Genomic DNA, 14,669 nt, shown 5'->3' on the forward strand with positions numbered 1-14,669 from the left:
GTCTTATAGTTGTGTGCTAATAAAATGAATATCGATTTGTTTACACCTCTGGCTTATCAGAGTTTGTTGGAGTGTACTTCTCCGAAAGATGAAGACATATCATTCTTTAAGGAACACACTGCCACCACAATGGGTTGTAGTACTAGAGCTGCAACGAATCACTTAATGCTTGATTTGATCCCGATATCAAACATATGGATTTGATTATTTTCGATTCAATTCATGTTTTACTTATTGTTGCTTTTTAGCTCACCAGAGCACTAAGTGCTCAAAGTGAGCTATTGTGATCGGTCTTTGTCCGGCGTCACAATTGATCAACAACGACAGCAACAACATCTTTAAAAAAATCTCTGAAACTACTGCTCCAAATTCAATGAAACTTTGCAGGAAGCTGCCTTGGGTGTCCCTCTACAAAAATACAGCAAGGGGTCACGATTGATAAACAAAAACAACAGCAACAACAACAAAATGGCCAACTTCCTATTTTGCTTTAAAAAACATCTCTAAAACTTCCAGTCCAAATTCAATTAAACTTTACAGAAAACTTCATTGGGTTAACCCGCTAAAAATACACCAAAGGTCATGATTGATCAACAACAACAACAACAAAATGGCCAAAATGTTAAAATCTGATAGTTACGTAAAAATCTCCCAGTATTAAGAAAGTAATATTTAAAAAACTTACCTGAATCGACACTAGTTGACATCTGCTGCCATGCACTTGACCTGAATAAGTCACGTGGGTTCTCCACCGTGGTAAAGTTTAGTCTTGAGGTAAGGGCAGCAAGTCTTGCTAAATGGTCTCCCTTTTTGTTGGAGATTCCACTACTTTCTATTTGTATCTTTTTTTTTCTTATTAAGTCTTCAACATAGCCACCTATGTCAGCCTATCTTGTATACATGCGATAAAGGTTAAAGGTAATTATTGTTCTTTTTTTAGGTTCAAAGATTAAAATAATTATTATACACTATTCTTCCGCAGAAATTTCACTTTTACTTAATGATAAATTTAAAAATCAGACTATTCCATTGAACTTCATGTAGATTGTTCTAAGCTACAATCTGATCTTCCGTGTGGATAGTGAAGGCTTAATGTCCTTTAAGAAAAATTTGATTTTGAACATGTTTTGGAAGGTGATGTTGACCTAGATGAAAGAAGCAATGATATCAGTGGAAGGTGCTGAATGTGTTCTGATATTTGATGTTTAGAGGCAGTTTATTGATTTTATTGGATGGTGCACTGTTTGTTGTTTGTGTATCAATACTAAAAGTTCTTTCAGTGTGCAAGCAATTTAACATAGTTTTGTCAGTGTGCAGGCAATTGAACGGGGTCATGTGTGCGAATTCAGGCAATTGATTAAAGTCTTGTCAGTGTGCAGGCAACTGAAAAATGTCCTGTCAGTTTGCAGGTATCTGTACCAAGTGCTGTCAGTGTGCAGTCAATTATCAAGTCCTGTCAGTGTGCAGGCAACTGAACAAAATCCTGTCAGTGTGCAGGTATGAGAATCAAATTATGTTAGTGTGCAGTCAATCATCAAGTCCTGTCAGTGTGCAGGCAACTGAATGAACTCCTGTCAGTGTGCAGGAAACTGTGACAAGTCCTGTCAGTGTGCAGGCAACTGTGACAAGTCCTGTCAGTGATTATCCAGGCAACATGTTTGATCAGTATGCTTTTCAATATTCTTTGAGAACAAATATCAAGCTATATTGATTACAAAGGTTAAACGCCGTTCAGGTGAGCGATTTAGGGCCATTATGGCCCTCTTGTTACTATGAAGTTGTATACTTAAAGGTTGTTAAATCCTTGCATTTATGAAAACTTAGGACAGTGTTTAATCAAGAACAAATTATAATGCATTGGTGCGAATCATTGCACCTCCACGTAATACCTGGTATTTTCAATGGCTAATTGTCATCTGCTTTTCATTAAACCTGGCCAACTCTTTTTTGAGTTATGTGCCGTGGACATTATTTTTACTCTTTGGCTTTAAAACAATAATATTGACCTTGTGGCCATTAAGAATCTCTTTCCTCTGTATAATCTTTATTTATTTTATAGTGATTTTTATTTCAATATTTGCCTGAGTCAATCAATAACATCCTTTTGTTAAGGCAGAATGCAGGTTTAGTTTTCACTTATGAGCTCTAGTTAAAATAAAAATTGACATATATATTACACATACAGGTATATGCTGTGAACAATGAGAGTACAGATAATATTGGGAAGAAAATGATGATCAGCAAAATGGCCCCGGCTGGATGTGAGTGTCTTACTTGTGATTGCATAGTTTCTGTTTTCATGTTTTTCTTCCATGATTTCAATCTTATTCTCTTTCAATCATTTACGTACATTTTTGTTATTAATACAAGATTAAAAAAAATGGTTTATAAATATTGAATTTTATGTTTTATTTATAACTTTCTTAATATCTGAGGCTATATTCATTAAGCGTGTTAGTGAATATTTTCAACTTAGTAAAACAAATCTTTTTTTGTAAGTTGAATTTAATGAAAACTCATAATGTTTTGACATCAAAGATAAGAAGAAAAGCAAAAAAGGTGCACATTATGAAGGCATAGGAATAAATTTGATGAAAAAATAAAGGGTCTCAAAAATATTTGTTGTTAAAAAATGGAAAAAATATAACTAACTTAAAAAGAAAATATGTACCAGTAAGCTTGATGAACATAGCCACAGAAATAATTGTATGTACCATATTATTTTAGCGTTTTATATCTTTGACTTTCTTTTTGTAAAAATCTGTTTTAGCAAAAATATAAAGTCAGAGTATTTGATAGTCTTGGTGTCTTCATCGTAGTCCAAAAATGTTTACATTTCAAAATATTCATATAGAAAATATACTTTTGGTATATACGGAGCCAGTGAGTGGCCACCATTAAAGTATAAACCTAATCATCAAGAATTTCAGTGAACAATGTGAGGGCCCATGAGGAGTGCCCCGACCCGATGACCCTATTATGTGGCAGATAAAAAAGCGTCCTGTAGGCCTCATAGTAAAAAAAAGAAAACTGCAGTGTAAATGAACTACCAAGTTTTTAATATACGGTAGTCAGTTTATGTATTATATTCTGTAACAATTTTGATGATCATGAGAAGTGGAATATCAATTACAAACATGTATAATAGACAAGGATAGAGGTCATAACAGATCTTTGCATGGTAACGTCTTGCTTATACGCTCAATAATAATAATATAAGGGACTATTTAAAGGAATATTTACATTCAGCAACTGACTGCTAACAAATGCCTATGAGTGAAAGGTTGCTGACTTTAAAATTGATTAAAAAATGGGTATTATATGTCAAAAGTGTACTTTGTTGTTTATTTGAAAGTTTTGATTTGTCCGGATTATGGTGGAGAAAAAATTGTTTTAATCAATTACACTAAATAATTTTGTTGAGTATATCATTAGTGTAGCATTTTTCTATTTTTCTCAAAGTTATTTGTTCATTCATTTTTCAGTCCCTGTCAGCATTGAGGAATCTGACACAACTTTACAGGTTGTTAAAGTAGGCTCGAAAGACCAGACCTTTATTAGTCTGAATCTTGTGAGGGAGTTTTTCACTGAGGAAACCAATGGAAGAGTACAGAGGACCGCCTTACTCGGGTGTAAAAACAGTGCATGTCCGGAAAATATTCTTGGTATCAATTATGTTTTGTTACTCTTGATGTTGTTTTTTAAACATTTTAGTATCTCCACTTCACATAACTAAGTTAGATAGGATCTTTAGCAAGAACCATAACCCTGGCTTAAATAAGTAATGTCCCTTGTTCGACTAATATAAAACAGGCCCAAATTTCTCGAATCTTCTTGTGCTTTACTGGATTAAGTAGATTATTTCATTTAGCCAAAAAATACGAGGTCGTACATGCTTAACTTGAATTTTGATAAATGAAAATAGTTTATTGTGATTATCATAAAAAATATAAAGATAATATTAAGAATAAAAAACTCTTAAGGAAGTAAATATATTTGGTGATCAAAGCAAGAAAAGCATGAGATTTGTGTACAGATAATATAAGAGATGTTTTTGGGCTTTTTAACTAAGGAATTTGTGACCACGTTGCTACTAATTGAAAAATCTCAAAAGACTATAATATTTTTCTATCTATACCTAAATCATACGCCTTATTTTGGTTTGATCATTAGAGTCAAGTAAGTAATAGACAAAATAATGCATTAAAATTGAATTAATTTTCTTTTGACATCAACCCTTTTTGTGGCCATTTGAACGACAAGAATAATCCTATCAGGGTTCACAAAAGTTCATCTAGGCCCCAATGTCTCGAAACTTCCTAAGTCCCTAATTACAGGATTAAGCCAAGCTCACCATTTTCTTTCAATAATTCGTAAATTGATATGCGGACAATTTCAGACTATGCAGACACTCAAGAGAAGATTGATGCTCTGGCCAACTGGCAAAAGGCTGCACAAAATGGCCTGTATAGGATCACCTCAGTTGACTGGTTAACAAAGAACAGTAAGGGAATTTTGTATATACTAAAAATTGTAGACTTTCAATGATATAGATGTAATTACAGTTATCTGTACTGGATAGCAGGCATAATGCTGCTTAAAACTGCCTGTACAGGATCACCACAGATAACTGGTTAACAAAGAACAGTAAGGGAATTTTGTATATACTTATTATTGTATTGTATTGTTTGAATTATTTAATATAGGAGTAGAAACCCCAGGTTGCCATTTATGGTTAACGTTCATCAATGGCCATAATTTGTATAAAGGTTAATATGGAGTTATGTTACATTATTTTATGATGGCTTTCAACAACTTTGTGGTCAACTGAATGAAGTTTTAAGTGAAAAGCCAAATTTGACGTAAAACTTGAATCAGACACAGTGTGCCTTTAAACTTTGTATTAACATAAGTTCCTGAGTCATACTGGGGTGAATAATTTGGATTTAGAATACTTTGCAGCTAAGTAAACTAATTGCGTGATGGCCGTGAACAACTAATGTTTATTTAATGGACTTCAAGTAGTTGTTCAGGACCTTGAAACAATTAGGTTACATAACTCTATATCAACACAAATACAAATTTCAGCCTCTGATTGATTTTGATTTTTATGTCTCCCCATTAATGGGGAGACATATTGGTTTTGCCCTGTCCGTCAGTCAGTCAGTCCGTACGTAACACTTCGTTTCCGCTCAATTACAATAGAACGCTTAAACGCAGGAACTTCATACTTGGTATGCTGGGTGGTTAAGACTAGTAAATGACCTCAGTCTATTGATTTTGTGATCAGTAGGTCAAAGGACAAGGTCGCGGCTACCCTCAGGTAAAAAGAACGATATGTTTGTGGTGACCTTAAGCTTAAAAATAGTTTCTGCTTTATAACTAAAGAACGCAAGTACCCAGGAACTTTATATTTAGTATGCTAGTTGGACATTTTTAGTAAATGACTCCTATTGATTTTGAGATCAGTAGATCAAAGTTCAAGGTCACCGTGACCTTGAGATTAAGAAAAGATTCCGCTCAATAACTAAAGAATGTTTGAATCTAGGAGCTTCATAATTGGTATGCTAGTTGATCATGACTAGTAGATGACCCCTATTGATTTCGAGATCAGTAGGTCAAAGGTCAAGTTCGCAGTAGATGTTTACTTTTAAATATGGGTGAACAAACCAAACTTCACCGTTGGTTCGTCTCCAGTCAAATATTACAAATTTCATGTCTGTCATTTATTTTTTCTCAGCTACGATCACACAATAGGGAAGATTAGCGCTTTTCAAAAAAACATCTAGTTTTTTTTACATCTTTTAGGCATTCATGTTTTAGGCAAAGCAGCGTATAGTTGAGCAAACAGACCTAAGACAGCTTTTGTTACCAATATTATTTAGCGAAAAGGTGATGTATTATACTCAATTAAGGTTATTTACTCATTATGCATAAAACAACATCAGTATAACTCAATACTTGTGAGCAATTATTCAACAGTTCAAAATATTGAGATAACCCTTTATCTTATTCTGATCTTAATATTAACTATGATAAATGATGATATACTAGCTTATAAAATTGCACTCTAGTCTGTTTCCTGGGAAACTAGGAACCACAGCTATTGTTCGATTTGGGAGGCCATTGAAGTAATGTTCATGCTGTTTGGGCCAGATTTTGTGTTTATGTTTAGGGTCTCTGATTTTGTTAAATCTATGAATTCACAGTCAGTGGGACACCTCTACAATAATATGTCTCCTATTTTTGTAATAAACTTCTCAAATATACTTTGTGAGTCTAGCGGGGATCGAACCTACCATCCCTCATTCTACAGGCGTATACTAACTAATGCATTGTTCAGTCAGGAACGTATCTTATGTTGGTAAAACTTGTGGTCTAATCCCCTAGCATGTTTTATTTTATAATGTTTGGGTCAAATATTGTATTAAATTTCGCTTTGATATTCTCATGGCAATACTTGTTTTCATTTAATGATATATTATTCATTTTAACTGCATCGCGATAAAGGTAAACTAATATTGAGACAGGTTGACAATAGCGTCATTATATATAAAATGCCTGATACAGCAGAATTCGTTTTCTCATATATCAAGCTTTGTTTCCATTCAAAAGCAATGTTTTTATTCAAAATGTAATATATCCAGAGAGAAGGCGTCGAAGCTCTTATACAGAAGTCCCGTACACTGTGGGCATAGAAAATTGTGATGGCGTCACGGAAGGCACATACTGTAACGGACCACTTGAGCCAAAAACGGAATACATGTAAGTTGATGCATGTGTTTTTGATGGATTATACGTTTATAGAATTTGAAAAGGTTTGCCTACATATGTTCAACCATTAATAAGATAGCTCATTGGCTTGTCATCCATTCAATGCATACTTAAACATCAGGTTTGCTATATCCAGGTCATGGTTTATAGTATGTGCATGAGTGATTTGTCTGTGTAATGTTGTGATGTGTCGCTCCTTAAGTGTATTTTAATTACAAAGATTGTCTCCGTAGTTGTCATAGTTTATTTGTATGTAAGATTAGGTATTGTGAGAGTTTTCATTAGTTTCAACGGAACTATTGTTTTTAAAAACGTCTACATGTCCATAACTAAAAAATATAAGAATTAGCCGTAAATATGAGTGATTACTCGTTTGTGAATCCATGATCATCTCCCAATCATTCCATACATGACTATCAGTATCCAGGACATGGCTTGCTGTATTGGTAATGGATTATACGTGTTACGACCGAGACAGTTTATGCTCCTAACCAGCAATGCCTATTTCTCAGGCATTAATAATAATCAAGATATGTCCCTTGTTCGAAAGGTAGTCGAATACAAAGCAGAAGATTGTATGCTCATGTTGGCGTGTACTTTCTTGCAGATTTGTTGCCGTTGTTTGTACCAGTACGGGATGTACACTGAGCAAAAAGTATGGACCTTTCATTACAAAGGAGGCAGGTAAGTGGGTTGTGGTATTTATATATGCATGTATCGTTTATAAATACTGATCTCTTAGACAGCTTATTTGCCTTTGATAGTGTTATTTCGGTATGTACCGGTAATATTGTCCGTTTTGAGAGGCCATTGTAAGACGTTCGAATCGAAACCGAATCCTTATAATTAATATTAAATGTTAAATTGGATACATATACCAATAGAAAACCTCAATATTACATGAAGTGTACGGGAAATGTTGGAAGATATACTTTGCACAGAATGTTTGTTGGCGAGATCGTACGTAGCTCCAATCAATAAGATGTTTAGATATGAATTTGCTCTTTGTCTGTGTGAAATTGTTGGATGTTTCAAATGGTAAAAGCTTTCAATGTGCATTCTTTGATTGACTTAGCAATGAATTTTAAGAAGTCAGAGTGTTTGACTAGTATAATATAGAATATAGTTTAAATGGACATGGTGATTGGTATATTTTGACATGATAGTAAAGTTACAATACTCGTACTGTTTCACTAGCCCATTTTTTAATTTGATACCGTTATATGCGTTGATCAATTACTGTTACGGTTAAAGAACATACTGGGATTAAATATATACTTTAATCAAAGATGATATCTGCATAAAGTTTATGTTGAATAAATCCTAAGTGTATTGATGTTTTGTTTGTGTATGATGTATGATCATAGAAGAGCTCGTAAGCAAACCCCAAATATGTTTCGGCTATGATTTGAACGCTGTTATATATTAGTCTATTGCAATGTTGATATAGATGGTTGAATGTGGTCCCTCGTCTGTTGTAGCTCCTCAGCCTGTAGTCATGATAGTGGGTATAGTTGTTGGGGTAATTACAATCCTTGCCATTGCCGTTGTGGTGGTCTTTATTCTAAGAAGACGTAGAAACAAGACTCCATACATGTAAGTAACCACTACTTTTAAGCTCGTATTGGTGTTCTTTTCTTCAAAATAATTATCTGTCTATTGAGCCTAGTTTTTTTCAATGATTTAAGGCAAAACTACCACTTGATCGAATCATTTTTCTTAAATTTGCATGTCCGTTCGTTATTTGGTATGGTTTCTTATCTATAAGTTCGGCATTGTACTAACTATCTAGTAAGTTTCACACAAGATGAGTTCTGTAATTTTAAAAAAAGTTAGCATCAAAATCAGCTTTGGTGCATTAATTTTAAATAGGGCCCACAAAGATTGTATTTTTAATGATTAGTTTTTAAATATTTGAGCATATTTCTTATCAAGTATGTGTCAGTTTTACCAATGTGCTACGTATTATGAATCATTGTTCAGTCCATTAGAGAAGAAGTAAAACATATTGCATTTTATGGTGAGGTTTTTGGGCGGTTCTCATCACAATTACATGTTGTCTTAAAACAGTTAATGTATGATCTGTTTGATTATATATTACCTATTTGATTATTTCAGAAACGAAGAACACAGTGTCGGAATCGAGAATAACACCGACAAGGTGAATTAAGAAATAAACCCTCTTTGTTTTCAGATATGAAGATATGCAGATACCTCTCTCAGGATAAATGATACTAATTGTTCAAATGACCGAATATTGATACCATTAACCAATTTAAGTGTTCCATTCATAGAATGTGTTTACCGTACGTTAAATGATAATAATGCCCTTTTCGTTGATTTCGGTTTTATGTTTTAGCTATCTTAAAAAGACTATTAAGTTTATAACAATGTACTCAAATACTCAATGCTCATTTCCGTATTTTGTTCAATGCGTTGATTTTAACACTGGTAAACTTTAGCAATTTTAAATCAGTATTTATTACTTAAGGTTTCAACAACAGATGACATTCATTTAATCGTCTACGAAAATGTTATATCAGGTAACACCAAGTTCAGCACTATTCCAAAACGCATTACCTATGCATTCATCTTTATTTTACCTCAACCTTTTCTAAACTCATTACGTAGCTCAAATCCTTTTATACCTTTCGAAAAGTTGTTGTTGTTTTTTTTTTAATTCGCAGTAATCAAATTATAATGGTTAATTGGACTAGGGTTTGACTAAAAGGCAGGTGGCCATCGTGTATGTTTGTCATCATGCTTTTAAATGCTTATCTCGTACGCGTTCGATAACCAGCTTGATGACCCAACTAGTTCTCAATAATTATATATCTTCATCTATCAATTATTTCTTCGCTCTTTTTTACTATTCTTTAGTAAAATATTCACCAGATTTAAAAACATGTCTTTTTAAATAATTTCCTATATTCAAGTCTGGTTATATCATTAAATTAACAGTTATGGTCATTTACATGTCAACATTTGATCAAATTGATCTTATCCACTCTCTAACCTGAACACATGTTTTTAATTCTTACCATTCTAAGTCACAACACAATGCTTAAATGTAAATTGGATTGCGCGTGATCGATAAATAACTGGATTACTAAAGTAACTAAACATGTATATTCACATATATTTCTCTTTAATGGTCAGTTATTGATATTAAAATTGATTCAGCGATCTAACTTGACCAGTTAACATCCAAGCTTCTTAGTATTTATATTAAATATAATGATAGCTAGCATAACCCAACGAGTATAATGACCTGTTAGATTTTGTTTCTTATTTATTAGTTACTGTTATTGAATTGTCATAATATTACCACTTTTATTGTGCAAGTTCTCTGATATATTATCAATTTGTAGCGTATGTTTTACCAAGCTTCTATCATACGTTTACTGGGATGATACATTACCCACGTGTGACTTAACTTAAAAAAATGTCCATTCCTTACTCAATTTCATTTCAATGTTCATAGATATAATATGATATGAGGCATAGGCTTCATCACATAGGGGCTCTAAAAAATTTTTTTCAATATTGCACAAGATACAATCCTTTTTTATTCAAACAGGAAACCAGGGAGAGCTAAAAGCTGCTGGCCAAAATTACCATACCGTAAACATTTCTGTAAGTGCATTTCGTTACTTAATAAACAACCTACGAGTGATGTTGTGCACGCAAACTGGTTTAACCCCCCCCAGTAAATTTACATTTTACTCACCATGGCAAGGAGGTACCTAACAATCCTTGATAAACATACCTAGTTTTTTATATATAGTATGTATGCACTGTGCTGCTTGTGGAGTTTTGTGCTGTTCTTCCATGTTTCTTGTTTGTGGTTTCATGTTCTAAGTCTTTGGCGTTTTCCAAGTGCCATTAAACCGGGTTTATGTTTTTGCTACTGTGCTTGTTTCTGTAGCTTTTCGCATAAATATATATACACTGAACGGTTTTAAAATGTATATGTTTATTATAAAGTGATGATTAAATACGAACGTGAACGAAACACTTTATTTTCAGGGCTGTTGGTCTGATATAGATTATAAGCTTTGCTTTGCCCCAACGATCGATAACGTCAACCAATTTTGGACAATGATTTTTGAGGAGGAAGTTAACACCATTGTTATGTTTGCTGAAAGTAAAGCTCAAAAGGTATGACCAACAATGTCAGTTGGCGTTTGGTAAATACGAAATAAAGTGCCCATTGTCTGCCTTAATGGAGTTCCTGCAATAGAGTACCCTTAAGCTGGTATTGAGAGTTTGATGGCATGTGTGTACCTATTTATTCTGACAAGAACTGTTTCAATAATACCTATATTTCTGTAGCATACACTTATTACCAGTGATCACTTTTCCAGAGCAGTTTCATTTCAACCGAATGATGACCATAACCAACAAAAATATTTAAGTAAACGTTAAAATTAATTGTTCATTGTTTTAGAAAGAACTCAGGTATTGGCCATCTGATTTTAATGAACGATCGAACTACGGGCATGTAGATTTGGAAGCAACATACCTGAATACACACGATGCATATACTCATATGAAAATGAACATCTGCAACGTAAGTAAAGTAGCATGGGTGTTTCATTTTTTGTTCATTAAATTCTCTTTTACACGTTTAACATATACAAGTGACTCTGGATAAACAAACGAGGTTCGTTATGAAGTAGTGTATACGGTAAATAAAATAGTGTCCATAATCAATATATTAAATAGCTTAAATGTAACGATTCCCTGGTTTCCTAAAAGCGGCAGAGTTGTCTGTCATTGGTACATCATAAAGGCACTGATAAGTTATTTTAAAAATGCATATCTCCACCACAAACGATATTCAACATGATGATCACTTAGCAGATACATTGTGCCATTCTTGGAATGACAACACCTCCTTGATTGTACACCTTGATCAAGTGTAATTTAATATATACTTTTTTCACCAGTATAACAATTGATCTATCTACATGTGATGTTTTAAAGAAGTTTACATACTATTTACTTTCAGAGCGTAACGAAAAGAACTATAAACCACTTTCAATGCGCACCAGTGTCCACGTTTAGTCCAGATGGATTCGTTGACTTTGTTAAGTGTGTGAGATCAAACGTTAAGAATGGGCGTATCCTTTTGCACTCAAGGTGAAATATTTAACAAAATGTTATTCATTGTTGTTTATTATGTAAATCAGCTTTCATTCATAAAATGGTATAGCTAAAAAGTAAAAACACGATTTAATATTTTAGCGAAGGTCTGGCATCTACCATTCCGTTCGTGGTATTGGATACATGTATACAGCAACTTTCTGATGGGGCCATGGCAGAGAAAGTAGACGTCTATAAAATGTTGGTGAATATTGTGAAGACCCGCAAAGACCTTATGCCTCCACAGGTTAGTTTATTGAAATAATGCAATAAAACTGTATTTTGTTAGATGCAATATATGAAACATATTTTTTTTCAATTAATACTGTTTCATTCAAGGTGTTTCGTAACTTTTCATTTACGGTTATAATAGTAAATCGTAAATGACAATACGGTATGAATGTTTTTTGATGGCCGTGCAATGAATGTTCGTTTCAGGAATTGTTTATTTTTACCCATGACTGCGTGCAAGGTCTCGGAAGTTGTGACTACGAATCGCTCCAAAACACGAGTAAGTTGGTTTTAATTTGTCTGTCCGTTTATGACTTGTGTTAAAATGGTTTTATGATAGCTGTTCATAAAAGTTTGGTAAAAGATATTTCAAACTAACTTAAACCTTAGCATTGATTGGTGTTTCATTTCAGAACAAATTGAAAGTGTTTATCAAACGCTGCAAGTCGATGACTGAGGTCCGAAGCTAGGTCTGCTGCTGAATTCATTCTTAACCAGACTCATTGTATCCAAGTGATTATAGGACAGTAATGCTTATATAGGAAATAGTAGTGTTGTGATATATTATATTGCCTTATATATCTGCTGTAATCGTACCTATGATATCGAAAAGTTATTCGGAATCGTAAATATGCAACAAGAATACAAACTAACGTTTTATAGATGAATACGTTTCTTGGTGAAACGATTTGGCTTAATGTGATCAAGAAATATAAGCCATGTTACGTAATTTTCATACTGATAAATGTACAAATTTCCATTTCTGTTTTCTTTTTACAACAATTTGTATAAATATATGTTATGGGCATTTCCCGGTGATATGGACATATAATACCACTTATTCTATATAAATATATATTACATGTGTGTTCTACCTTCTTTTTATTTTTATCAATAAACTACATGATAATGGAAACACTGTTTAGGTATCGTCTAAGACTGTATCAGAAATGTGAAATCAAAATCAATATTTGTGAACAAAAAGACAGAGCCATTGAGAAATGCTTCACGGTCATAATATATATTATATGTGCATTGCTACTGTTAAGGATATTTTCTTGGTGGAAAATTGCTCCTGACTCATGAACCTATACGAGAAATAACCAGTGTGATCAGTACAGGTTCGAACAAATCCAACAACCCTCGGCTTAATAACTATCAAAATATGAAAACTTCTCTCTGAAATGATTCATACTGGTCGTTTGTTTAACGGAGTACATACAGGTCAAAAGTTATGCCAACGTGTGTGAGTTGTTTCATACATTAAGCTGGTATGTCGAAATGTTTTTTTATAGAACAATACATGGTTGACTATGGCTGATAATTTCCTCAATGAATAATTGCCCGAGGGTAATTGTTTGTTAATGTGCAATTATGAACCAAAAGCCATGGTCAAACACGTATTATCCTCTCTATAACATGTGTGTTGTTATTTTTAATGACTTTAACCGGTTTTGAAAATTAAATTGTGGAACAACATAAGATTTGATAATCAGGACGTTTGAAAAGTAAAAAAATGAGACATAATAAATTGGTTTAAAAATGCATCAGCTTTTAAAAAACGAGTTACTGGAAATTAAAAAAGCAAACCTTTTCTCACTTGTTTTCGGAATTGAACGGCAATCCATTTCTGTAATTACTGGAATATTTGACCTTTACCGAATATAAACACCCAGTACGGTTCCCGGTAGTACTCGATACTGAATCACGGAATGGGTCATTAACTGTAACGGTAAACGATAAAAGCTTTGCTAGAACAAGGTTTTCGTCGGCCAATTTATTTGTGAAAATGACGTCATCGTGCACTTACTTGTATTCCTCGGGCAATTATACCATAATCGCCTTCACGTGTCGTGATAATATCGGTGGAAAGAATAATCATTTTGGGGGGAACGAATTACTACAGTTAAATGTTACTATATATAGTACCATGTGTATTATGTATTTATTATGTTTCATATATCTTCGACAAAATGGTACTATATGATGTATGGTGGAAGTGACTGTTTTTCAAACGAATGAAACAAACAGCACATCATTTACACCATTGTTTTGCAGTCAATGATTAAAAATATATTTACAAAAACAGCTTACTAGTGATGTTAAGAAAACCCATTTCTCACTTGTATTTCAGTATATGTATTTAGGAACACTAAAACGAAGGTCTAATGCTGACAAGTATAAAAAAGTTATATCATAAACAACAAATGAATAAGTGAAATGCATAGTTCCAAAATAAAATAATGAATTCTTCAAATGTTCTAAAACAATAGTTGCCTTCAATTGTCATGAGGCCTAACCTCATGATATAAATAGCATAATGCACAATGTTAAGCTAATGGTTACAATACTAACATAGACAAACGAACAGAATTTCATTTTTACACATTACCAGATGGTTTACCCAATGCATATGTAGTTTTAAACAGTTTCTGATAATACTTGTTTTAATGTTCTGTCTATACTACCTTAATAAATAACCTCAATTGACCATTCACGAAGTTTCCTTCATATCC

General features: G+C 33.3%; 2 protein-coding genes across 2 annotated transcripts; both read left to right on the plus strand.

Annotated features, from left to right (window-relative positions):
- Nucleotides 1-2,194: 2,194 nt before the first annotated feature.
- LOC128237428 (uncharacterized) lies at nucleotides 2,195-10,929 on the plus strand. The gene is made up of 9 exons (XM_052952962.1): nucleotides 2,195-2,261; nucleotides 3,486-3,665; nucleotides 4,400-4,504; nucleotides 6,648-6,765; nucleotides 7,382-7,458; nucleotides 8,256-8,370; nucleotides 8,893-8,935; nucleotides 9,266-9,317; nucleotides 10,804-10,929. The coding sequence occupies exons 1-9, from the start codon at nucleotides 2,231-2,233 to the stop codon at nucleotides 10,815-10,817; spliced, it is 735 nt and encodes a 244-aa protein (XP_052808922.1). The 5' UTR covers nucleotides 2,195-2,230; the 3' UTR covers nucleotides 10,818-10,929.
- Nucleotides 10,930-11,228: 299 nt separating this feature from the next.
- Nucleotides 11,229-12,739, plus strand: LOC128237429 (uncharacterized). Its single transcript, XM_052952963.1, has 5 exons — nucleotides 11,229-11,347; nucleotides 11,789-11,919; nucleotides 12,025-12,169; nucleotides 12,361-12,433; nucleotides 12,567-12,739. The coding sequence occupies exons 1-5, from the start codon at nucleotides 11,327-11,329 to the stop codon at nucleotides 12,608-12,610; spliced, it is 414 nt and encodes a 137-aa protein (XP_052808923.1). The 5' UTR covers nucleotides 11,229-11,326; the 3' UTR covers nucleotides 12,611-12,739.
- Nucleotides 12,740-14,669: the final 1,930 nt, after the last annotated feature.

The sequence above is a fragment of the Mya arenaria genome, chromosome 6 (assembly GCF_026914265.1).
Source record: "Mya arenaria isolate MELC-2E11 chromosome 6, ASM2691426v1".
NCBI classification, from domain to species: domain Eukaryota; kingdom Metazoa; phylum Mollusca; class Bivalvia; order Myida; family Myidae; genus Mya; species Mya arenaria.

Bases quoted from the DNA above. Each gene is read 5' to 3' on its own strand.
- LOC128237428 (XM_052952962.1), top strand. From the start codon at position 2,231: ATGATGATCAGCAAAATGGCCCCGGCTGGAT. The intron at 2,262-3,485 runs GTGAGTGTCTTA...TTCATTTTTCAG, and splicing joins CAAAATGGCCCCGGCTGGAT to TCCCTGTCAGCATTGAGGAA. The intron at 4,505-6,647 runs GTAAGGGAATTT...TAATATATCCAG, and splicing joins TGACTGGTTAACAAAGAACA to AGAGAAGGCGTCGAAGCTCT.
- LOC128237429 (XM_052952963.1), top strand. From the start codon at position 11,327: ATGAAAATGAACATCTGCAAC. The intron at 11,920-12,024 runs GTGAAATATTTA...TTAATATTTTAG, and splicing joins CGTATCCTTTTGCACTCAAG to CGAAGGTCTGGCATCTACCA. The intron at 12,170-12,360 runs GTTAGTTTATTG...TGTTCGTTTCAG, and splicing joins AAGACCTTATGCCTCCACAG to GAATTGTTTATTTTTACCCA.